Source organism: Neltuma alba, unplaced genomic scaffold (genome assembly GCF_004799145.2).
Source record: "Neltuma alba isolate B1F8T4 unplaced genomic scaffold, ASM479914v2 tig00006004_pilon, whole genome shotgun sequence".
Classification (NCBI taxonomy): Eukaryota; Viridiplantae; Streptophyta; class Magnoliopsida; order Fabales; family Fabaceae; genus Neltuma; species Neltuma alba.
The window spans coordinates 51352-78058 of NW_021634311.1; the positions used below are offsets into that span (position 1 = coordinate 51352).

The 26707-nt window shown below is 37.7% G+C and overlaps 2 protein-coding genes across 2 annotated transcripts; one reads left to right on the top strand and one right to left on the bottom strand.

The window, feature by feature from the left end:
* Positions 1–61: 61 nt before the first annotated feature.
* On the bottom strand, positions 62–20005 carry LOC114749267 (splicing factor 3B subunit 6-like protein). Its single transcript, XM_028937765.1, has 3 exons — positions 20000–20005; positions 15661–15664; positions 62–754 (listed from the first exon to the last, which is right to left on the bottom strand). The coding sequence occupies exon 3, from the start codon at positions 724–726 to the stop codon at positions 352–354; it is 375 nt and encodes a 124-aa protein (XP_028793598.1). The 5' UTR covers positions 727–754; positions 15661–15664; positions 20000–20005; the 3' UTR covers positions 62–351.
* On the top strand, positions 4715–25234 carry LOC114749270 (uncharacterized). The gene is made up of 11 exons (XM_028937767.1): positions 4715–5065; positions 6311–6350; positions 7429–7549; positions 8575–8773; positions 8857–8948; positions 9569–9652; positions 10065–10171; positions 10255–10310; positions 22402–22576; positions 23084–23374; positions 24154–25234. Exons 1-11 carry the CDS (start codon positions 4715–4717, stop codon positions 24960–24962), a joined length of 2325 nt encoding a protein of 774 aa, XP_028793600.1. The 3' UTR covers positions 24963–25234.
* Positions 25235–26707: the final 1473 nt, after the last annotated feature.

The window sequence follows — 26707 nt, forward strand, 5'->3', positions numbered from 1 at the left end:
CCACACGGATATCTATTGGGTATATTGGGATTATGTTCTTAGCTAAAAGGCCTTGGAAATATTTCAAACACCATGCTCCTTAAACTTATGCTAAAGTTTTTACGAGTTTAACGCATCTAAAGCATGTAATCATGTATAAATGATACAGCACAGTGCAGAGTCACCATATAAACACTCCTAGAGAAAAGCAAAAGCATCAGATATCAATCTCCACAAACGTCATATCATGGAACGTTTAATACACCCTCCAATACAACAATTAGGGCACCCACCAGCCGAAAATTCACAAACTACCAAACTACAGATATAAAGAAACCCTTGAATTTCCTATAAGGGATTCGGTATATCAGACTACTTATCTTTGGTGGAGACCCCGTACTTCTCTTGCATCCTAGCAATCTCTTCCTCCTTCTTCTTCTGATCGAACTTCTTACCCATCTTCGCTTGCTGGTAGTAAAGCACAATCAGGTAACGATTGGCGACGTTGAAGCCGGAGAGGTGATCGACGGCAGTTTTGGCGTCGTATATGTCCTCGTAGACAACAAAGGCGGTGCCACGCGTGTCCTTGTTGGTGCCGATGCGAATCTGCCGAATCGCTCCGTACTTGCCGAAGATATCGTACATCTCCTCGCTGGTGATATTGAAGGGTAGGTTCCGAACGTAGAGAACACGGTTCACCTCCGGCGGCAGCCGAGTGTTACCTTTGCGGAGGCTGATCGTCGCCATGCTTTTCGCCGACCGGTGTTGCCGAGAACTGGGGCTCTTCCAGGCTGTTCCGAATTCCGAAGAGGGTAAAGAGGGTAATCTGTTTAACTCACATATTCCTTTAAACTGCCACCACGTCGGTGGCTTCAGTAAACGCAAACACAGGTTTATTAGTTAAATAATTTGAAAATATTAAAAAAATTAATTAAATTAGTTATTTATAATAAATATATATTATTTTTTAAAATATTATTATTATTACATTGAGAAAAAATAGATAAATATGATAAATAAAATGGATTGGGTTTAATATTTAGGATTAAAATAAAAATCCTATATCAAGGATAAGAAGTAGTATCTGTTTATTGAAATATGAATTAGATGCATCATATTTAATATTTGACAATTATAATAGTAATTTCCATAAATTTCATGTAACAAAGGGATTATAGTCAATGTTTAAGAATGATCTTTTACGGGATAACTAATAAAAAGCTCTCAGTTTAAAAGATTAAAATTTTGCATAAAATACACAAAATTCAATTAGGGATTTTTATGTCTCATATTTTAACTGTAACAATACGTTAGAAAAATATAAAATACTTGAAATCATATACTTGATTTAAATACTTATCTCATTTGTCAAGGAAAGAAATCCTTGTGCCATCCAAAATTTTCTGACTCATCTTATCATCACTTGACCACCTACTAATACTTTTGTTTTGAAGCGAACAGGTATATATATGTGAATATTTTGAGCTGATGGATAATTTTACCATACGCCTATTGATATTTTGTGCCCGTTTGGATCAGCGATTGGAAAAGCAGCTTATAAAAAAAATAGCTTATGGAAAAGTGAAGTTGGTAAAAATTAAATTGGATAAGCTGAATTGTATTTGGATTGGAGTTCAGAAAAGTTAGTTTACAAAAGTAAAATTAGTAAAAGCTTGTTTGGATTATAGTTGAGTAAAAGTAAGTTTGACTGAAAAATTACCAAAATAGGTATGGGTTTTTAATAAATAATAAAACATGAAAAAAAACTGATTTCACATAATATAATGAAATTAAAATAATTTAATATGAAGAAATCAAATTTAATGAGTGAATTAAATTTTAAAATTTTAAAGAAATCATAAAAAATATTTTAAATATAAATTGAAACATAAAAAAAAGAATTGAGATAATATTGATAACCTCCTGACATGCACAACGGCTAAGAGAAAAAAAATTGATAAGCTCGTGAGTCTGGAAAAAGTTGGATGGGAGAGGAAAAAAAATTGACAAGCTCCTGACACGCACAACGACTAAAATTTGGTAAAAGCTCTTCTCAAATAATTGATAAGCTCTTGTCAGGAGCTTATTTCCATTGAGCGTTCAGTAGCTTAAAAAATAAATAAGCCCAATAAGAATTAAGCTCTCCTAAACAGATCTTGTTGCTCAACCCAGCTTATATTATAATTTAAGGTGCTTTTGGGTCAACAAACACTGACCCAAACAGACCCTTTATTTATATATCAAAAGGTTTCACAATCATTATTCCTAAACCCTAAAAGCTAGGGCTAAAACTTGCAAAATTCTGTTAATAGGGACTCCTATGTCCTAAAGTAGATCATCTTTAACTGAAATAAAGATAACAAGTAACATTAACTTGGATCGGGGTGGATGATTAGAATTTTTGAATCTAGTTTTTAACTTGTGTACGTAACAAGCCTAACTGCAAGAGGTTTATCTTTTACATTTGGTACCCGAAATAAATTGGAATTTGATATTCCAATGATGGATGCTTAACAAAATTTAACTCTTCCGGTTCTAAATATAAAACCTTTATATTAGTGCGTATAAAGATCTTATATGTAGAACCGGAAGAGTACTACTAACACAATATAACCACCATAACAAATCTCGGTTGCATAGATTATATTATATTATATTATTATACTCTTTCAACAATACCAATAATTGTTAAATCAACTAAAAGATGAGTCATAATAATACTCGTATCAAAAGATGATTTCAAGACTCGACCCGACAAACTTGTCAGGTTCACATAAGTTTTTGTAAATATATTTATTAATAATCTGTCATCTAATAATGTTTATTTAACAAAACTCTAAATTTTCTGTTATCGGAAATTTGAATCCAATTATTAACAAAAGCATTGTAGTTAAGTGGCTGGCCATATTTTGTGCCCTACTTTCACTCTTGTCCATCAAATTGTTCTAACAAATACAAATAAAACCCTAAAAATAGCATGGCCTTGTCTCCACCTTCAAGATGGGACATTATCATATAATGAGGAAAAAGAGCAAGTTGAAAGGTCCCCACACAATTAATAAGTACCCTAAGGCTTAAAGAGAACACCATGATAATCAAATTCTCACCCCTTTCAATCTCACATATTTGCTGAGATAGAAGTTTCCAGCTGAACAAAACGTTCGGCTGGCTTCTTCTATCTCTTCTATTTTGGCATGGAATATACAGAGGTACAGGTAAGCCCCTATAGATTTATACATGAGAAACTAAATAATTAACTGTCGAGGTGTCTAAGCCAACCAGAGAATTGAATCTGATTTGGTTTACACCATATCTATCATTTTCAAATTGTTTACACCTGATTTGAATAATTTAAATTGTTCATGAAAATATCATAGTTGATTGAACTTTTCCCGTTCCATATATATATATATATATATATTACTCTTCCGCTTCTTAATGTAGAACTTAATTAACTAATTTGAATAGATTGAGGACGCTGGTTACATTAGTTAATATGATATGTTTTTTTTAAAACACCTTAATCATCTTTCTTAATTCCATCTTCTTTCCTACTTGATTATTGTTGGGGAATATCAATATGGTTAATTTGAAAAAAATTGATAAATATATTAAATATGTTTTATATATAGGATCAATATTAACTCCCACATTAAAGACCAGAAGACTATTATTTTTTATTAGTAAAACTGGATGTGAAAATTGATTATTTTGTACGGAAAAATTACTCTTCCGGGCCTTATGCAGCAAAAGGATTTTGGGGGTACCTATAGCTACAAGCAATATTAACATGTATGTACCAAGAGATTTGCAACTTTCCATTTTGCAAACACTTAGGTATTATAAATGTGTATTACTTTTTCCTATTAGTCAATATTTTTCAACTTCTAACCGAAAGTTTTGTTGATGCAGCGAGATATATCTGTCCACTTTCATGCTGTCACCATATCACAACATGTGATTGCCATTTGGCATAATATTGTGAACATTATGGGATCTCTAAATTAATTGGATATATCCCAAAGCTATCTAATTAAGACGATGAAATGTATATAGAAATCTTGACTTTGTACTGGTTGGTGAGTTGATAAATAAAGGGGGTACCAACCGGTGCAGTCAATGTCAAGATGAAACCATTAAACTTTTAGCATACAAATATATGTATGTCATATACTCTCTGGAGTCCAAAGTATACGAAGTCTTTTGAAAGGAAATTCTAGTCCGAAATATAAGAGATTGACAGGATAATTAATGATAATTTTTTACTTTTACCTTTTATTACAAGGAGAAAAAAGAGTTTTAAATGCAGAAAAGAGAGGAGAATTGACAGATAATAAAAGCATATTTAAAAAGTAATTCTATTAGTTTTCAATTTAAAATATATTTAATGACTTAACTAATATGTTTTGATTCGCGAGAATTGATTAACAACATCTTATATTTTGGACCGAAATGAGCAGTTGATGGGGTCACAATGCAGACCAGGGAGCGCACCCCACTTGTCATGCGGGCGGACCCCATGATATATATTAGCCTATTATATTGATTGTACAATACAATGCTACATATAAGGAATAAATTAGTATAGAAACAGGTTTTAGAGTTTAGAGTTTAGAGTTTAAGGTTATTGCTGTCAAATTTACATCTTTCTTTCTTTCTTTCTTTTTGAAATATACCTACATGCATGCTCAAAAGAAAATAACAATATAATGGTGATGTATATACGTACTAACAAATGTATGGTTTTAATGTGAGGATGCAGAAGAAAGGGCGGCCTCGAATGTCAGTGCCACAGTTTGGGGGGTGGGATCAAAACGGTGGGGCAGATGTGAGTTCAGGGTACACAGTGGTGTTTTCAAAGGCTCGAGCTGATCGACAACATCAAAAGACTGACTTATCTGAGGTCAAGCGTCAAACTCATCAACTCCAAGATCATCATCATCTTCATCATGACAATAATAACCTTCCCAAAAACCAAGCTCATCACCACCACCACCACCACCACCACCACAAGAGGCATGATCGTCATGGTAAACCAGAAGAAGAACCACCTTATGCTTCTGCAACCACTCCTCCTAATCCAATGGTGAGACCCCATTTCTCTTGCTGATGACCTTCTATTTTATTCATCTGTTGTGTTTCTTTGTTCATTGCATCATTATCATCATCTTCATATGTTAATTATATTAACATATCAAGAAGTTCCAAATAGTTTGGATCTTCATATGTTAATCATATCATTGCTCGTTACAACTTTGATCCATGCCCCCTTTAGTCAACTCATGGATCATAGCTAGGTAGAATATTGCCGTTCTAATGATGAAACACTATGACATCATTAGGATTAGGTAAGTTCTTGTGCATTACACAATTGAACGAGTCATACTGTTCATGATTCTGTGAATAGTATGTTCTTTAAGGTCTCCTATGCCTTTTCTTGTTTTCTTGGTTTCCTCTACATTTTCAATGGTTTCTCTCTTAGAAGACATCCTTGGTGTGGGCTACATGATAATATATGCCAGCTAGTGTGGGTGTACATCTAGCTAGGTCTGTTATCAAAATCGAAGAGAGATTGATGTGTATGTGGAGATTCTGGGTCAATGAGTATTAGTGACATTTGAGACATCAGATAATCTGTATAGTCAATGATCTATGAGTAGAACCTAATTCTTGTGGATTTGATTAGGGGTTTAAGTAAGAAGGAGACTAGGGTTTTGTTATTTTGTCAGATGGAATAAAGAGTTCACAATATTGTTGTGTATCATCACTGCCTTGCAGAATTGGTATGGAAATCCCTTTTTAAACCGCTGGGAAAAGAACTTTTGTATTAGTGTTACTCCTTTTCATCTCGGCCAAGCCACAATCTAATACGCAAAGGACTCTTGATTCATCAACAATTTGGAAGCCATAGAGCAATAGGGACTAGATGGAAAGAAAGTTTGACAAACCTGAATCTTGTCTCCCACAATATTGGATCGATTCATGTGTATGTGTTAAGAGTGGAATCTCTATAGGCATATCATATTACCCGGTCCTAATTATAAGATGTTATCTGTTGTCTGCAAACGAGATCTTATAATTAGGACCTGAGGTAGCATATTTCTAAGGCCTTGGAAACTGATGATTGATTCAAATTGTTGATGAATCAGATTTGTTTCAGTAGAAATATTTCATAACAAAAACCTATGAAGATTTGCATACTTTATTTTTTTTCCCCAAATAAGTTAGAATTTAAAAACACAACAAAGCAAACCTTCTAACGCTGCTGTAACCAATACACATTGGTTATCGTGGTTTAGTATTGATGAATATAATGTTTATGATTGTGCAGGGGAAAAAGAGAAACAAGATAATGTCATGGATCTTCTGCTGTATTAGGCCTTGACCCAATTTCTCAGTTTAAAAACAATAACAATGTTGAAGATTTTGAGCTTAGTAGGGATCCATATTTACATGGCATGTAAAGTTTTCATACATTCACAAGTGGATCTTTCCATGATCTGTATACAAAAATGATATGCAATGCGACTGATCTTTTGATGAAAATTGCCATTTTTTTTAAATTAGTGATAATTTTGTTTGAGGGATGATGAGGAACTAAATGTGGCACAATTTTTAGTGGAATTTGAAGTTCATTGTGATCTAACCAATTTTTATTAGTGTATTTCTTTATTTTATTATTAAAGCCATAAAACTACAGACAAGGTCTATCACAATTGGCAGATAGCTAGATTTCTTAAGTGTATGGTCAACAATCAATTTGATCTCACGCTATGTGAATATGAAAAAACGTCTTATTAGGAGAGACGAATTCCAGTTTTGTCAAAAAGGAATTTGTTAAAAATAAGTAGGAAAGCTTTCAATCTTCAAGATGGGAAAAATTCTCTGCATGCAAATACAAACACATGCTTTTCGTCCATTTATTTTTCAAAATCATTATAAAAACTTTTAAATTCTGTGAAAATAAAAATAAAATGCGCTACTTCCGTTCTTTAATATAAGAGTTTGTTTGACTTTAATTTTAATCATAAATCCGGTCCTTAATATAAGAGCTAGTTGACTAATTTGAACAAATTAACAAAATTATTTAAGATAGTTATTTATAATAAATAGGTGTTGTTTCTTCTATAATATCGTTGTCCGTTACTAATTATGTGTATTAGCTCGAAGTGCCATTTGATAAAAAATTTAACGTATTGAATTATTAAAAAAACTATCTTAAATAAATAAATAAATATGATAAATAAAATAAATTAAGACTTTATATTGAAAATTAAATTAAATGTTAAATTAGTTTTTATACGAAGGAGTCAAGGTAATATGGTAGCTTCCCGGTGAAATTAAAAAAAAAAAAATTGACAACAAATTAGGCCGAATTAAATTTTGATGTCCTGGCCCATACTTTCCCTTCAACCCAACTGCCCGCGTTTCCGCATCCCCGTATCACAGACCAGCCGCTGCCAGCCGCTGCCAGCCGCCGTTGCTCTGCTCTCGCCGCCGTTCGGCCGTCCACCGCCATCCAGCTACCCACCGTTCACCGTAGCATCTCAGTCCTGACGTTCTCTGGGAGGTATGTTCGCAATCCCTCCATATTTCTTATCCGTAAGTACTTCCCTGTTTCACTTTCAATGCTGTCCATTGCTTTCAGTAACACTTTCTAAGTCTCTTCTCCCTGGAATCTAGTTCAGCTGTGGCTTTATTTGTGACTAAAGGCCAGAGGTGGTATAAATGCAATCCAATACTTAGGTCCTTCCCTGATATGCCTTGAGATAAGTACAGATACAGTTAGCCAAAGCCAATACTTGGGTTATTTGGGGGGTTTCTCCCCAACATACTTCGATGTAGTAAATTTTAAGGCTGCATAAAACCTTGTCTCATTTCTTTATGCTCAGCATCATGAATTTATCTACGTTTTGTTAGTATTTACAGCTAATGGCTCTTGTTCATTTATACGCGCGCGCGCACGCAGACATGTATATAAGTATTCCAGTCAGGATGCGTGTGGGGGTTGCGTAGAGCAGTATATAGTATATAAGCCGTGTGTGCAGCGTACCACATACAGAGCCCATGCATGTCCCCCTGTATACTACAGCATATATACCGTCAGAATGCTAGAATGTGTTATCATGGTTGAAAGGAATGCTTTCACATCAATGACATTTTTGTAATTTAGTAGAGATAATTATATATTTACACGTCATAGTAATATAGCTGTTATTGATAATTGAAGTTAAAAGTGAGATAAGATCTTTGTTTATATAAAAAATCGATTGAAAACAAAGATGGAATATATTTTATCCTAAAATATCAGATAGGATGTTCCTACAGAAATTTAAAAATATAAAATACATTTTATGAAATAAAAATAAAATATTTTAAAGAAATTAAACACACTTGTAAATATTTTCAGATTTGAGATGAGAGGGCATTGAAATCTACGGTCTTCTCTAAAGCTGCTACTGCCTCTTACTACACTCTACAACTGGATTCAAGCATTGTACCTTGGCTACTCACCTCCCTCCTCCCTTTTGCTGCACCTGTTATTCAAGTTTTCTGCTTCAATTTTATATTTTAAATTCACACTCTCCCCTACAGTGATTTGAAGCTTGCTCCTTCAGGATTGTTGATCAAGTCTCTGATGGAGTCGTTTTTAGACTTAAATGAAATATGTGAGGAGCAAAATTCGTCATATGCACTCAGATTGGTGCCGTGGTTGAACTGGGATGAATGGGTTTTGGTTAAAGATTCTCTATTCTCAGATTCCCCAGATTCCATTGCTTTTGCTCTCAAAAGAGTAAGATTTTGTTCTGATTATTTGCAAGCCTTTTCTGTATGATACAGGGGGATTAAGCTGATGAAAGACTTATTTGCCTTCAGATATCGGCATGGGAAAGTCGAGGATGTTTACCAGCTGCGATTGAGGCTACTGCTTCCATCATTGAAATTCAACAGATGGATCCCTATTTTAGGTAGATTTTCTATTCTGATTTTCACAAGTTTACTCCCTCTGACCTCTTTAGAAGAAACAGTTGAGGGAAACTCTTTGGCCTAAATATATGAAACAACTACCTCTGCCCTTGTGCATTTATTGAAAATTTCATCTTCTACCCTGATGCATAGCAACCATGTCAAACAGGCAATATGGTGGCTTTGGGAAAAATTAAATTTAAACATATTTATTGGCTTTAACTATATTTTATGGTCTGTGTGATTTAGTTATTTGTGTCTTATAAAGAGGTCTGGCGGGAGTATTTACTTATTGTAATTGTTTCAACATAATGATGGGAGTAGGCCTGGGTATATTGTAGGAAGATAGGATGGCAGGTCCAACAAGAGCTGTAATGGGACTTGATGTGGTGTAACTGACAGGGACTGGCAGCAGAGGATTTGAAAGATAGAGTGAAGGGGACATTCAGTTATGTACCAGGGGATGGGAGAGAGATTTTTAGCTTGTGATTTTGGTAGTGGAGAGCCTAGCCTCTCGTAAGCTATAGACGTTTGATGTTTTTTCCTTGTCTCTGCTGCAAAGTTTTCTTTTGTGCTGGAATGTCAAAAATGATATATCTTTTATGAACTTTGGTTTTTGTAGGGTGGATGATGATCAGTGTAATGATAATTCTCATTCCCTTTCAGAGAAGATGCTTGCTCATTTGTATTGCATGACAATCATTAGGTGAGGTTTTCTTTCAACTTTTTTGGCCTATTTTTTGACATGAAATATTTCTTTATAGCTCTTAGAATTACATCCATAGCACTGGTACAATATACAAGATCAAGTGATTTACAAGTTTTCAGTAATCTATTTGTACTTTCACTGTTTTGAAAAATTAATTAATGAGTTAATATGGCTCAAGATCACGGGTCATGATTGTGTGGTTAATGGAGACTATTGTAGAAGATATTTTGGGGCCCTTCCAAGAAGTTTTGGGATGCTAGGAAATTTAGAATTCTCAGATCTGGGCTTTTTTTCAGCCATCATTTCCTGTTGTATCTTTTAGCATGAGCAGCTGTGTTCTTTTGGGAAAAGTATCACCAAGCACTTGTGTTGTATGTGACCCTTTAATTCACTACCTTGTTTGCTTAAGGCTTGTCAATGGTGTTATTGAAAAGACGCGTAAAAAAGAAGAGAAGTCCATAGCTGTGGCAGCTGAGGAAATTGGTATTCCACGCACACTGATTGATATTCGTCATGGTAAACAAAGTCTTCTACTATTATTTGTTCACATTTATATTGGAAAATGCCCTTTTGTCCCTTATATATTCCTTCAACTTTAGAGGCATCACATCGTGGACTTCCATCACTTCAACTTCTTCACAGTGCCTCAGTTAAGGTATAGCTCATTTCAGTATATCTTATTATCATTGTCAAGAATTTCTTGCCTTGAATTTCCTTTTGGCTTAATGTTAGAGTATACCGCGTCTATGGGGTGCTGTAAGTGATAAGGTGTGCAGATTTGATTTACTCGTTTGATATGAAGCAATTAGAATAGGTTTCCTTTTCAATGCCAGTATTGATGTAGGAATTTTTTAATATGGTGCACTTGTTGTCGTGCTATAAGATTCTAAAGGTTTTAGATATTTACCAGATTGCTGGCAACATGTTCTATGCAATTGCTTGTTTTTGGCAAATTAAAGTGAAAATGGTGCTGTCCTCTTTTCTCGCAATGAGCTCTCGATTGTCCAAGAAAATAAAATGGACATATTGTTTAGAGAAAACAGGACGGCGTATTGATAGATAGAGAAACAGAGGCAAAGCCTCTGATGCGTCTCCCTGAAAATATTTTCTTCTCTCATTGGTTTTGATATATAGAGCTATAGAGGGAAGGCCTGTGATATATCTGGGCTCATTTTATTGTTGTGCTACGTTGAGATGATGATTGTAGGTGTTACATTGAGTTAATGACCTCAAAGAGTGTAATTTGAAATAGACAGATGCCTTTTGTAGCATAGTAGAAATATGTTCATGTTTGAAGAGTATTGAAAATTCACTCTTCCATATTATTTCATATGATGTGGGTACAATATATAGAGTCTCATACTACCGGTTACAATCAATCAGTAATAAATGAAAGATATTGCAATATCACAAGTAATCAGGAATTCATTGTCTAGCTAGAATCATGGGTAAATAATGGAGATAATAAAGGGAGAGAATCAGGGAGAGAATCAAGGGCTTCTAACACTCCCCCTCAAGCTGGAGAGTAGATGTCAACCATTCCCAGCTTGCTTCGAAGCCCTTCAAACTTGACTCTGGCTAACGGTTTGGTCATGATGTCAGCAATCTGATCAGTTGAACGCACATAGTTCAAGTTAATGATGCCATCCTCGACCTTTTCTTTGATGAAGTGCCGATCAATGTCAACATGCTTTGTTCGGTCGTGATACACAGGATTTTTGGTCATTTCAATGCTGGCTTGATTGTCACACCAGAGATTCATAGGTCCTTCATAGGAGATTCTCAATTCCTTCAGAAGTCTAATCACCCACATTCCTTCACATACCCCCAGGGCTACAGCTCTTAGCTCAGCCTCAGCACTGCTTCTTGAGACTACTGTCTGTTTCTTGCTTCGCCAAGTGACTAAGTTTCCCCAAACATAAGTACAGTATCCTGTGACAGATCTTCTGTTATCCACAGCTCTCCCATGATCTGCATCAGTGTAGACCTCGATGCTCCTTGTACTCCCCCTTTTAAAGAATAGTCCTCTTCCAGGGTTGAGTTTGAGGTAGGTGAGGATTCTGTATACTGCTTCCATGTGTTCTTCCTGGGGTTGATGCATAAATTGGCTTACCACTCCAACTGCATAACTAATGTCAGGCCTTGTATGAGTCAAGTAGATTAGTTTGCCCACAAGTCTTCTGTACCTTTCTGAGTTAACTGGTGTCCCTTTTGGTTTCACTTCCAGATTGCATGACTCTTCCATAGGAGTCTCACTAGGTTTAGCCCCAAGTATTCCTGTTTCGTGGAGTAAGTCCAGTGTGTACTTTCGTTGAGACACACTTATACCCTTTTTGGATCTAGCAACCTCCATTCCAAGAAAGTACTTCATTTGGCCTAGATCCTTCACTTGGAATTCCCTAGCCAGGGCCTTCTTGAGGTGGGAGATAGAAACCTCATCACTGCCAGTTATGACTATATCATCCACATACACAATTAGGATCGTTACCTTTCCATCACTGTGTTTGACGAAAAGAGTGTGATCAGCTTGTCCTTGAATGTAGCCAAACCTTTTGATCGCTTTGGCAAACCTGTCGAACCATGCTCGTGGAGATTGTTTCAGGCCATATAATGATTTCTTCAATTTGCAAACTGAGTTGGGCGGAGCTATTACTCCATCTGGAATTTCCATGTACACTTCCTCCTCCAAATCTCCATTTAGGAAAGCATTCTTCACATCTAGTTGATGTAGGGGCCAATCAAGGTTGGCAGCTAGGGACAGGAGTACCTGGATGGTGTTGAATTTTGCCACAGGAGCAAACGTTTCTTGATAATCAATCCCATAGGTTTGGGTGTACCCTTTGGCAACTAATCTTCCTTTGTACTTGTTGATGCTGCCATCAGGATTGAATTTAGGGGTGAAGATCCACCTGCAACCCACTGCTTTCTTGCCTTTAGGAAGTGTGGTGATATCCCACGTGTTATTCTCCTTCAAGGCTCTCAACTCCTCATATGCAGCATGTTTCCAATTAGGATCTGTTACAGCCTGTTGAAATGTTTCTGGAATTTTCACCTGTGAGCTATTCACTACAAAAGTTTGCATTCTCGCAGATAAATTGCCATAGGAGACAAATTTTTGAATAGGATGTTGAGTACACGATCTTACCCCCTTTCTAAGTGCAATAGGCCATCCCAGTTCTTCAGGATCCAACTCCGGATTGGAATCATGTTGCTGCCTTGGAATGGAAGGAACCCTACTACTACTGTCCTGTTCACCTGATTGAGGACTTGAGTGCTCTGTCACCCCTGCATCAATTTCAGCATTGGTTTCCATTGGGTGAGGGATGTTTGTGGAGTTTTGGTGTTCTGGAGAAGGTGTAGTAGTAGGGGTTTTTGGTTCCGTTTCCGGTTCAGGGATGTTGTCTTGAGGCGGTATGGTTATAGGTTCGGATGTAATTAGCCATTCTACTCCATAGTGCTCCCCCTGAATGGGTAATTTGGGATAGTAAGCATCATCCTCATAAAAGACTGTGTCTTTGGAGATTATAAGTTTTCTGGTGGTGGGACAATAACACTTGTACCCCTTTTTGGTGGAGGAATACCCGAGGAAAATGCATTTTTCTGCTCTAGCACCTAGTTTGCCTCCATCATGTTTATGGACAAAGACGACACACCCAAAGACCTTTTGAGGGATGGTATTGATGATAGGTGAAGTGGGGTAAGTCTCGAGGAGCTTTTGAATAGGGGTACTAAAGTGGAGAATTTTAGAGGCCATGCGGTTGATAAGATAGGCTGCGGTTAGTACAGCATCTCCCCAAAACAGATTTGGAACATTTCTTTCCATCATAATAGCTCGGGTCACTTCCAAAAGGTGTCTATTCTTTCGCTCAGCAACTCCATTTTGTTGAGGAGTATAAACACATGAGGTTTGGTGATGGATTCCCTCCTGCTCAAGAAATTCCCTAAAGGCTCCACTCACATACTCTTTGGCATTGTCACTTCTCAGGACTTTGATGGTAGTTTGGAATTGGGTTCTCACAAACGAGTAAAAGTTTTTGAAAATTTGTAGGGCTTCGGATTTCTCTTTCATAAGGTAAACCCATGTGACCCGGGTGTGATCATCTATGAATGTGATAAACCACTTTGTGCCTGTTCGGGTGTTGGTTTTGGCTGGTCCCCAAATGTCGGTATGGATCATTGTGAACGGGGTAGAAGGTTTGTAAGTATGTTTGGGATAAGAGGCGCGAGTTTGTTTAGCAATTTGACACGTTTCACATTGGAAAGGAGAAGAATTTTTATTGAATAAAGTTGGAAACACATGCTTCATATAATCAAAGCTGGGGTGGCCTAATCTTTGATGCCACAACATTACATTTTTATTCTGAGAGTTGGAGCTAACCATAGCTTTCTTTGCTCCTGCTGTCTTCATATCCTTTCCTTCAAAGTAGTAGAGTCCATCCCATTCTTTAGCAGTCAAAATCTTCCTCCCCGAGGTCGAATCCTGAAAAACACATTTAACATCATCAAATATCACCCGACATGCTTTCCCTTTAGTTAATTTGCTCACAGAAATAAGATTGCAAGTAAGAGCAGGGACAAACAAAACATTATGGATTTCCAGATCTTCAGATAGAGCCACACTGCCAACACCCTCAACTTTAGTATACAGTCCAGTTGCCACTTTTACTCTAAGGTTCTCATGGCAATATTTGAGGGTTTTGAAGAAGGACTTATTACCAGTCATGTGATCTGTAGCACCGGAGTCAACAATCCAAGTCTCATCACTAGTTATCATTGCATTGAGGGCTATAATGGAATTACCTGACTGTATCAAGTTCACGTTGGGAACAGATTTTGATTTGTTTTGTTTTTCAAGTATCTTACGAAGCATTTGAAGCTCTTCTCTGGTCAATTGGTCTCCATCATCACCTTTTTCTTCAGAGGAGGTGTGGTGGCTCCTTCTATCTTCCCGTTGTTTCTGTTTCCCTTGAGTTGGTTTCCCATGTAGTTTCCAGCATTCATCTCTGGTGTGGCCTCTCTTGTTACAGTGGTTGCACCACTTGTTCCCTTTCTTCTCAGGGCCCTCTGATGTCTGGAACCCCCTCGTCACCAATGCCGAGCCCTCTGCTGCGGTCAGGCTGCCTTGAGTGAGGTGTCTTCGGCTTTCTTCGAACTTAACCATACTGAAGACTTCAAATAGGGATGGCAGCGGCTTCAGTCCCATAATTCTCCCTCTCACTTCTTCAAAAACATCATTCAGGCCCAACAGAAGTCATATGTTCGTCCTCTTTCCACCAATTGTCTGTAGTAATTAGCATCATCCATATCCTTCCAAGGATGTACTTCAAAGAGGTCCAATTGCTGCCATATCTTTGTCAACGTACTGTAGTATTGAGTCACAGTTAAGTTGCCTTGTTTCAGATCTTTGAGCTGCCTCTTTAGATCTAATAAGGCTGCAGTGTTATCGAGGGTAGAGTAGGTCCGCTTAGCAGCATCCCAGATTTCCTTGGCTGTACTTGCAAGAAGGTATCCTTCACTGATTTCGAGAGTCATTGAATTGCACAACCAAGACATCACCTGATTATTTTCAGCGAACCAGGTATCAAATTTGGGATCATTATGCGAAGGTTGTGTTGCTTCTCCATTGATATACTTCTCCTTACGCTTCCCACGCAGATACATTAATACACTTTGAGACCATTGGAGATAATTGCTTCCATTAAGTTTGTGGGCTACCCCCATAGCTTGAGGTTCAGCGGCTACTGTCAGATCTGAAGAAGGAGTAACCACCGGTGAAGAAGGAGTAGCTTGAGTATTTGAAGATGTACCGGACATGAGAACCCTTGGAATATTGCGAACAGACCCAAAAAGTGGTGGGAATTCTGGGTTATCCATCTTCTGGGTCTCTGGGAGGTGCTGGAGGTCTCTGACGGCGGCACGTGGGCGGCACGCGCTGGTACAGTGGCGGGGCGTGGCGGCGCGTGGGATTCACGCGCGGAGCTTGTAACGGCGCGTGAGGGTCACGCGCAGCTCCGTTGGACGTCGGCTTCTGGGGACGCGCCGATCTGGGGACGCCGGTGAGGCCTGGAGGGGTGGTGTCGTCCACGGACCACTTCTGGTTCCAGTTTTGAGGACGCCTCACTCACTCTCTCTCTCTCTCTCCTCGCCGTCTCTCTCTCTCTGGCTCACGGCAGACTCTCCAGGACCCTTTCCAAGCTCACACGCTCTGATACCATGTTTGAAGAGTATTGAAAATTCACTCTTCCATATTATTTCATATGATGTGGGTACAATATATAGAGTCTCATACTACCGGTTACAATCAATCAGTAATAAATGAAAGATATTGCAATATCACAAGTAATCAGGAATTCATTGTCTAGCTAGAATCATGGGTAAATAATGGAGATAATAAAGGGAGAGAATCAGGGAGAGAATCAAGGGCTTCTAACAGTTCATAATTAGCATTACTTGCAATTCTACGTTACTTTGTTTTTGCCTGGTGGAGAAAAGTTTAGGTCAGCTAGGCTTCACAGTTTCATAGGGCCAGGATTGGGACTAAGGAATTGCTCATATTGGAGAAATTTGTTTCGTTTTTATTTATTTGTAGAATGGAAATTATTGATAAGGGTAGAATAATTATATCCATTAAGACTTATGTGAAGTACGTGGACTCCTGCACCAATTGTTAAATTCTTCCCATTTTCCCCCCTTTTCATGCTTTATTTTACATCATCACTTAGTTAAAAGTTAAATTCTAAACTTGTTTCCTATTTTGGCACTGATGGACCCCGTGAAAGTTAGGGAGCCGGTTCATGAAAAATGGGTTCAGGCATACACTAGAAGAACTGCAAAGACGCAGGGAGTAGAAGCAAATAGAGGAGTAGAATGGTAATGACACAGGGGATAAGTATTGCACGGGTCTGTGAAAGATAGAGAATGAGTGGAACGTGGGGGAGGAATTCTCTTTCCTGTTTCCTTTTTTTTTTTTTTATAATGGGAATAGGGTGAGTACTCGGTAGGTGGTAGCCCATGTTTTGGGTTAGTGTAAAGGAAAGGACCCGACCTCTAGTTCTTTTTATTAAACTTCCTTAAGAAAGATACTCAGGACTTAATTCCATTGTGATTAATGTGTCAACCTGGCCATTTCATGTTTGAAAGAGACACTTCATTCTAGGCTTTGGATGAGCGACATTATTATAGTTTGGAATGACACCTGACTTTTCTTATTTGAGGGTGAAATTGAGTATGTAATTTTTATTGTTAGCTCCGTGATGTTAGCATTGCTGCGTTTTGTATTTATGTAGGAGTAAGGCTTTTTGGTGGGTTACAATTACAATTGATAATTACACTCTCACATGAATTATGGGTATGCATGATTGTCTTTGTTTACTATTAGGTATCTATGGCTGTGTTATATTAAAAATATAAGAAGTAGTTAGTTATAGTTAGTTAGTTCAGTTAGTTGATTTCAGGTAGTTTAATGATTCCGTACAGAATTAGTCGTTGGGAGCTAACCTATTTAAAGGGGTTCCTAAATCAATTGTATGTGTGATGTTTTTGTTTTCAGTGAATATTCAATCCATTCAGTATTCTCAGTACCTCTCTCTCTCGTCTCTCTGTTTCTCCTACTCTTTCCCTCTCTTTCCTCTTCTTTTTCAAATATCATAACAATTGGTATCAGAGCATTTGGTTCTCGGCCTACCCACTGCGACTCCACACCATATGCTAGAAACCAGAACAATGGTAAACAACAGAGCATTAGACGAACGCTTACAAGTGATCGAAGATCAACTGGGCTCCGTCTCGACGCTACAGGAAACGGTTAATGGAGTCACCGATCAACTTCAGGTTCTGGCGCGAAGCATGGAGGACGTCCGACAGCTGGTGGCGACCCAAAATGAAAATCGCGAGCAACCCAGAATCTTGAACCGAAACCAAGAAATGCGAAATCACGATGCGGCGTGACCTCGGCAGATGCAATTCACTCGAATGGATTTTCCGAAATTCTCTCGTCAAGATGTCGTCGCCTGGGTCTTGCGTTGTGAACGGTATTTTGAGTTGGATAATACACCCGAGGATGCGAAAGTGAAAATGGCGAGCTTACACCTCGATGAAGACGCGTTTCGATGGCATATTGCGTGCGAACGGCGATGGCGAGGAGCTCTGCCAGCTTGGGAAGATTACGTCGCAAAATTAAAGGATTGTTTCGGTCCTACGTATGAGTCTCCGATGGGCAACCTACTCCGTTTGCGACAACTGGGGACTCTAGCCGAATTTAACGCGGAGTTCGATCTTTGTTCTTCTAAATTTGACTTGGCCGAAGACTTGCTGGTTGATGCGTATCTTTCTTTGATACGGGAAGAAATATCTGGGCCCGTTAGAATGTTCAGGCCCAGAACAATCAGAGAGGCTAAAAGCCTTGCCCGGATGCAGGAGATAACCAATGACAGAATTAGAGAAAAGAAAACGGGGGAAAGGGGAACTAGATATGTAGCCCCTGGTTCATCAGTGTCGTCCATGTCTCTTGCAACATCAACCCCATACAAGAATGCATTGCTTAATGGCAGCACCCAGAAAAAAAGATAAGCTTGCCATTACTGTCCAGAAGAACACAAACGGTGCCTTCAAGAACTTTACCAAGAATTCCAAGATTCTTACGGCTGAAGAAGAAGCCGAGCATAGGGCCAAGAACCTATGTTTCTACTGCCATGAGAAATTCTCAAGGGACCACAAGTGTCCTCAACGCCAGAAGATGCAGCTCCATTTCATTGAGCTGGAAGAACCAATGGAGACCAGTGGTTATGAGGAAAATGAACCAGAGGAAGATGATGATTCTATGCCACTTATATCCCTTCATGCAATTAAAGGGGTTGACAGTACGGATGCTATGAGGATTCAAGGATTTGTGGGCAAAAGGAGTATTCAAGTTTTAATTGATAATGGGAGTACTCATGATTTCCTAGATTTTACTCTTGCTCAAAAATTAGGATGGAAAGAAAGTGGTACTGATTTTTCTTTCGTTCAGGTTGCAGGAGGTAGAAGATTGAAGGTGCATGGGATTTGGCATGGTTTTAGATGGCGTATGCAGGGCATGGACTTTACATGTGATTTGAGAATCATAGAACTACAGACCTATGATATTGTTTTGGGTCTAAAATGGCTTAAAACTATTAAGAGTGCTTTCTGGGAGTATGAGACCCTCACTATGCATTTCTGGTACAATGGGCAGCTGTGTAAACTTCAAGCTACCCCTCCTAATTCAATGATGATAGTGCCACCTAAGAAGTTGGGATACAAGAAGGATCAAGAGCAGCAAATGTTCTTGATTCACTTGCTGCAACCTCAAGGACAGCACTTGCAGCAGTGCCTTTCAATTCAAGATGTAGTAGAAGGGGTCCCACAGGAAATACAAGGAGCTCTAAATGATTTTGCTGATCTGTTTGAGGAGCCAAAAGGTCTTCCTCCATTGAGAAAGGGTCATAATCACCCCATTGTTTTGCAGAAAGGAGCTGACCCTATAAGCTTAAAACCTTATAGATACCCTTCAGCTCAAAAGGATGTCATTGAAAAATTAGTTGGGGAATTGTTGCAAAATGGGGTTATACAAGACAGCTCCTCACCATTTTCAGCACCTATTGTTTTGGTTAAGAAAAAGGATGGCACATGGAGAATGTGCATTGACTATGGGGAGCTGAACAAGAAAACTATAAAAAATCAGTATCCCATCCCTCTCATTGAGGATTTACTTGATGAATTACAGGCTGCTAAGTGGTTCATTAAACTGGATCTAAGAGCTGGGTACCACCAAATCAGAATGGTACCTGAAGATGTAGAGAAAACTGCATTTAAAACTCATGCAGGGCATTATGAGTGGCTAGTAATGCCATTTGGACTGACTAATGCCCCTGCAACTTTTCAGGGAGCTATGAACAGTATTTTTAAACCATTTTTAAGAAAGTTTATTTTGGTTTTCTTTGATGATATACTGATTTATAGTTCTTCCTTGACAGATCATGTGGAGCACCTGATTCAAGCCTTCAAAATTCTTAGGGAACACCACTATTTTGTGAAGAAATCCAAGTGCACTTTTGCTGCCAAGAATGTTGAGTACTTGGGACACATTATAAGCAATGGAAGAGTTTCTACTGACCCTAAAAAAATTCAAGCTGTTGCTGATTGGCCTATTCCTCAGTCTATTAAGCAACTAAGGGCTTTCCTAGGCTTGGCTGGCTATTATAGGCGATTTATTAAGGGGTATGGAGGGTTGGCTAAGCCCCTAACTCAACTTCTCAAGAAAAATGGGTTTAAGTGGGATGATTCTGCCACTACAGCATTCAGCAAGCTGAAGAATGCCCTAGTTACAGCCCCTGTTCTTGCTCTACCAGATTTTTCTAAGCAATTTATTGTGGAAACCGATGCATGTGGCTTGGGCATAGGTGCTGTTCTTATGCAACAAGGCCAACCAATAGCTTTTTTCAGCAAAGCTTTGGCTCCCAAGCATCTAAATCTTTCTATCTATGAGAAGGAATTGCTGGCGGTGGTGCAAGCAGTGGAACATTGGCACCAATATCTAGAAAGAACCAGATTTGTAATCAGAACAGACCAGCAAAGCCTTAAATATTTGCTTGGACAGAAGCTAAAGACTCCTTTTCAAATGTATTGGATAGCTAAATTGATGGGGTATGATTATGAGATTCAGTACAAGAAGGGAAATGATAACTCAGTAGCTGATGCCTTGTCAAGACTACCTAGTTCACAGCTGTTACAGATGTCCCTTGACACTACTTCTCCAGAATTAATGAATCAGATTCAGGAAAGTTGGAAGAATGATGCTGATTTGGCTGCCATTATTTCTGAAATTGAGAGGAAGGGGTCTGCTCTTGGAAAATACACGTGGGATGGCACTTACTTAAGGAGGAAAGACAAACTTCCAGTGGGAAATGATGCTTCACTAAGGCAAAAATTATTGGAGTGGCTTCATGCTAGTCCATAAGGGGGTCATTCAGGAATTCAAGCCACCTATCAACGAGTTAAGGGACTGTTTTGGTGGAAACATCTGCATAGGGATGTGCAGGACTTTGTTAAGGGATGTGATACTTGTGCTCGCTGTAAATATGAGACTACTACATCTCCAGGTTTATTGCAGCCCCTACCTGTCCCTAGCAAGGTTTGGGAAAGTGTTTCAATGGATTTCATTGAGGGTCTACCCAAATCTGGAAATAAGGAAGTTATTTGGGTTATAGTGGACAGAATGACTAAATATGCCCATTTTATTCCCCTCTCTCATCCCTATACAGCATCTACTCTTGCTCAATGTTTCCTAGATCAAGTGTATAAGTTACATGGAGCCCCGGTTGAAATCATAAGTGATAGGGATCCAATTTTCATCAGCAACTTTTGGAAGGAATTCCTTAAGGTCTTAAAGGTGGAACAAAAGCTAACATCGGCTTACCATCCTTAAAGTGATGGTCAAACAGAGGTCTTAAACAGGTGCTTAGAGGCCTACTTGCGTTGTATGTGTTGGGAAAGCCCTAAGGAGTGGAGCTCTTGGGTGTCTCTAGCAGAATGGTGGTACAACACTAATTTTCACACTTCTACTAAAATTACACCTCATGAGTTGTTGTATGGGTAGAAACCTCCAATATATGTTCCTTGCATTCCTAGATCTGCTGTGGTTGAAGCTATTGACAGAAGTTTTGAAGCTAGGGAAAGAATGGTAGCTGTCCTAAAGCATCACCTACACAAGGCTGCTAATACTATGAAGCAAAGGGCAGACTTAAAGCGTTCAGATAGGGAGTTTCAAGAAGGCCAATGGGTTTTTCTTAAATTGCAACCTTATAGGCAGATTTCAGCTGCAACTAGAAGCTCTCAAAAGCTAGCTCCTAGATTCTTCGGTCCCTACAGAATTCTGAAGAAGGTTGGTGCTGTTGCTTACCGTCTGGAATTACCCTCTGAATCCAGAATTCATCCTACATTCCATGTCTCAATGCTTAAACTCTGTCCAGACCCAAGTGTTAAGCAGAGACATCCACCTATTGACTGGCCAGCAGTCCCTACCACTCTATATCCAGAAAAAATATTAAACAAGAGGGTTGGCAGAAAGAAAAGAAGGATTATTACAGAGGTTCTAGTCCAATGGAAGGGACTTCCTGATGAAGAGGCAACTTGGGTATCATTATTCAGTTTACAGAACCAATTCCCAGATTTCCAGGTTATTGATCCTTGAGGGCAAGGATCTTTTGAAGGGGGGGGGGGCATTGTTATATTAAAAATATAAGAAGTAGTTAGTTATAGTTAGTTAGTTCAGTTAGTTGATTTCAGGTAGTTTAATGATTCCGTACAGAATTAGCCGTTGGGAGCTAACCTATTTAAAGGGGTTCCTAAATCAATTGTATGTGTGATGTTTTGTTTTCAGTGAATATTCAATCCATTCAGTATTCTCAGTACCTCTCTCTCTCGTCTCTCTGTTTCTCCTACTCTTTCCCTCTCTTTCCTCTTCTTTTTCAAATATCATAACAGGCTGTTACTTAAGCGAGACATGTAGATTATGCTTCACATGAAAAGGGGGGAAAAAAAAAATTCTTTGGCAATCTGAAGGAACAAAATTGAAAAATGAAAAGCCCTCTTGTTTCATTTCCTCTTGTTTTTTACTTTGTAGGCTTGGACGATTAGTGTTCAAATGCTTTGCAAGTGCAATTATTCCCTCGTATGTTTTTACCCTTGCGTATATAACTGATGGTATGCTGTTTTGTTATCAATTTCAGGCACTTGATTGGTTGAAATCTTATTATTGGGAACCTCAGACCAAGGCAATTCCTTTTGAAGGTGATGGAAATGCAAAGGCTAGAAAGAAAATCAAATCCAAGTTTCAAGAACTGTCTTCCTACTTGAAAAGCAACCAGAGTCCCCAGTCTAATAGTCCAATACTCGATGGAAAACGTGTGTGAGCTTTGTTTGTTTTCATCGCTCATAACTTTAATGTTCTTACCGTATCTTTTTAACTATTGACTTTAGTAGGGAATTCTTCATGATAAGTAATTTACATGTCAATCCAAAATTTAATATGTTTGTTTTATGGGGCACAGTTAGGGATGATATATGTGGCACTAGTTGGAACAAGCAGAGATGAGTATGGCAAATACTAATTCTTGTTTTAATTCAGCAATCCAAACGCGAAAGTATGGGTTCAATTGTCGTCTTATCTAACTAGGCATGTTGCCTTGTGCGATGCAAGAAGTTTGAAGATGTGTCTCACTTTTCATGGATTGTGAAAAATATGACTTGATAAAGATTTTATTATAGCGTTGATAATTTGATATATCAATGTTCCTATTTTATGACCCCAAAATAAATGAGGCCTTATGGCTGGAATCATTAGTTATGGTATTTCATTTCAATGATGCTGAATCTAAAGTGAATTAAGCAGTGATATCCTGTTATTTTCAGGTTCTAAGAAACAGGTTTCTAAGATATTGAAATCTCTTGTTCAGTTATATTCTTCCTACTCCTCAGAGATTGTAGATGCGTTGTTGGAGTATTTGTTAAAAGCCCTGAGTTCTTCAGAACTAGGAGAGCATGCGACACATGCTTCACTTGGTCCAACCATAAACATTATTTTGGCCAATTGGAAGGTTGTCATACGCAAATTTTGGGATAAGGAGCCGGAATTACTTGTGAACCTTCTCAAGGAAGTACTCATTATGATTGAGACCCAGGAAGCAATGAAATATGAAGAAGGTAGATGTCCTCTTGCTATGCATGCCATCAATATTCAATGTGTTTTTTGGTGGAGGCTAATGTCTGTTGATTAATTATTGTGTGGTACTTGAAAGGGTATTGCCTTTCATGCTTGGTCAATACTTAGGGTGCGCCTAAATTTGGGCCTTTGATGCAATACATTTTATTATGAAGATGGTGGAAGGTAGTTAAGGTGTACTATCCATGGAAATTTTTTGTTGAATAAATTTTCAAAAGCATTTGCTAGATGCCTAATCTAACATGAATTAGAATCAATTTTCAATGTTCTTGAATTTTGTCATATTGGATTATGAATCTGTGTACAAAGATGATGATAACCTTTGTCTTTTATACTTGGAATTACTCTGATCCACTTTTTTTGTATGTCAAGGTAGAGTTATATTATTGTAGTGTCAAGTTTATAATGTGCTTTTAATTACAATTTGTAAGCTTCGAACTGTGGATCTTTTTTCTTGTTCATCAGAGTTGATTTAAGATACAATGTTTTGTTTTGGTTTGTTTAGGCTTGGTATGTGCTTAGTGTAATTCTGCAGCCAGTTTATGGGGAGAGTTTTTCACTTCTGAACTGTGATCAAATGTTTCAGCATCTCTGTGGAAAATTTTGCAGTCTATTATAGTAGAGTTCCTAATGATTGTAAAGTTCCATATACATGCATTTGGTTTATCTCCTGTCTTGATATAGAACTGTTTTATTAATTACAGTATTAAGGTTGAGGTAGTTTTATCTTTACTTATTTGTTTCTTTCTCCTCTGTGCAGAAATACAATGTCTAGGAACATCACGTAGGGAAGGGTTTTGCCAGATTGATCTTCTTGCATCTTTGTTTGAATGGGTTGTTGGGATTCTAAACAAAGTACCATCTGCTAAAGCAAATGTACCGAAAAGTGTTTTGCTTGAACTTGTACGAAAATGTCTTCGAATACTGCCTCCTAGCAATAAGCAGCTAATGGATTCAGCCCTTCTCCTTGCAAAATTGATGGATGATAGCTCTTTAATGGAGAAAGTTGAAAAGCTCTCCCATGTCATTCTATCCAACTCAGTCATAACCAATGATGAAAGCTCTTTGCCCATGGCTTCAGTGAATTTCCTTCAGATGGAGGAAGAGATACGGCAAGCTGCTAGAAAGCTGGAGTCGTTTAAACAACGAGTAACAAAGAGTAAAACATCATCATCAATGGATTGCTTAACTGACAAGCCTCGGACATGGGCTTTGGCTAAAGAATGGAACCCATGTCCAATCGGCATGTTGCCCCGCACTGCTGGTTCATCTGGTTATCTTCCTTCACTTGATCGTATTGATAATGGGAAAGACATTCATGAATTGGATAGGAAGGAGACTCAGAAACCAATCAAACATGGTGTCAAGAGAGATGCCACTTTGGACCTTACGCTGCTTGATGAATCAACTCTTAAGAAGATAAGAGAGACAGGACAAGTTTCTGAATTAGAGCATGATGTATTACCACCAGTTAAAGCTAAGGGATGCTTACTAATAGATGGGCTTTGGAAGAGTGTCACAGAAGAAGAGTTTCGAGCCGTTAAGTCGTCTGTGAGGATTTTAGTTTAACTCACTGTGTTCTTGTCTAGCTTGTAGATATCATCCAATTTTGTTCAAAAATAGGCTGGTTATTGAAGTGGTATTGATTTACAATTCATTAGCAAAACATAGTTGAGGTCAGTGGAATTCCACTAAACACAGTCAATTTATTATACCCATATGTTGGTAATACCATATGGTCGTCAGTTGAAGAAATGACAGGTATTTCATGTCTTCTCTTCCTGCATTCTTAAGTCCATGTTCTTTGCTGGACAAAATTTACTATTATGAATATCAACTTTTGAGTAAATGTTTGGGAGTTTAATTCCTAATTTTTTTTATGAAATAAGCTTAGAAAAGTTTTATCCTTTACCTTCAATACTTCGGAGGAAATAAGTATTTATTATTGACTAAGCATACTGGTCTTAGTTGATGACAAAAATAATTTATTGAATGTAGCTAGAGGAGAGCCAGGAAAAGAGTTAGAATTAGAATTTGTGAATAATTTCTTGGCAGATTCTACTGTACTTTCTCTTCCACATAACCCTGCCCCTCCATGACTCATTTAAGTGTAATTCTAACTTTTTACAAACGCATGAGGTGAAGATGAGGAATGTGTTAAAGAATAGTTCTGTTCGAGCATATTTTGGTCAGCTAATCCAATCAAAATAAGATAGAAGTATTTTATTTTTAACACATCCCCATCTTTACCAAGTTACCCTCAACAGCTCCCCGATATTTAATTAATTTTAAACCAAGGGGTCATAACTTTTTCACGGTTAATTAAATGATTTTATTTTAATAGTGTTTTTGTTTGTTTCCTGTTTTTTTCTTCTTCTCAACTTTACATACAAATATCACTTTCTAAAGTTAATTTTTATATCTCGTAATACATTTCATTTTTTATTTAAAATATACAAATATTAGTGTGTATATATATTTTGAAATTTCTTGAGAAAAGCCATGGTTGGTTGGATTTTTTAACTCATTCATATTGCATGCATAACATGTATTAGACAAGGCTTTCCTTCATGCTATTGTTTACCCTCCGAAGATTTGCACGATAAGTTCCTATATAAATTGCTGCTGAAAAGGATATCAGCAGCATGAATATAATATATAAACTCTAGCTATTTATAAAATTTTCGTTACTTACTATTACTATCTTTGAACAACTAAAAAATTAGTTAATATTTAAATATTTTAATCAAGAGTTATTGTTGTAGTGCTTGATTAAATTATTAAATTACAAAATAAATAACAAAGCCTTTGATACGAAGGTAAGTTGCTCAAATGAATGATAACATACCTAGTAATTTGCTTCTTAGATCTTAATAGTCACCTCCAGCATCCTATCTTGTAATGCTTCAAAATTTATCAAGTTTCTTTGCTCACAAGATATCTTCAACTATATTTGAAGGTGGAGCTTAAAAGAGAAAGTTTATGAAGTCATGGATATGTGCAAAACTAACTTTATTGTTAGCCAAGAAAAATGGCTCATGGTAAAAACAAGAGAGATATTGATCTCAGAATCTTTTTTGTTTTTGGATAAGGTGGGAATAAATAAAATGCCTTTCCCTTGTAAACTTGAATTTGGAGTTGTGTCACATCGCATAGAAGAAGAGTTAAATCCATTGTGAATGATATTTACCATAAAATGAATTTAGTTTGCATGTTTCCTCTCTATACCTACATTTTCAATTGTGGCTGGGGATGGTTTTTTCTTTTAAATAAAAGACAATTTTGTTAAAACCTAGATAAAACGATACATTAAA

What these genes read in the sequence shown, in the direction of transcription:
- LOC114749267 (XM_028937765.1), bottom strand. Translation starts at nt 726, where the DNA reads ATGGCGACGATCAGCCTCCGCAAAGGTAACACTCGGCTGCCGCCGGAG.
- LOC114749270 (XM_028937767.1), top strand. Translation starts at nt 4,715, where the DNA reads ATGTATGGTTTTAATGTGAGGATGCAGAAGAAAGGGCGGCCTCGAATG. An exon ending in AATGTCATGGATCTTCTGCT is followed by an intron (nt 6,351 to 7,428) that starts GTATTAGGCCTT and finishes CCCGTATCACAG; the next exon opens with ACCAGCCGCTGCCAGCCGCT. An exon ending in TATTGCATGACAATCATTAG is followed by an intron (nt 9,653 to 10,064) that starts GTGAGGTTTTCT and finishes TGTTTGCTTAAG; the next exon opens with GCTTGTCAATGGTGTTATTG.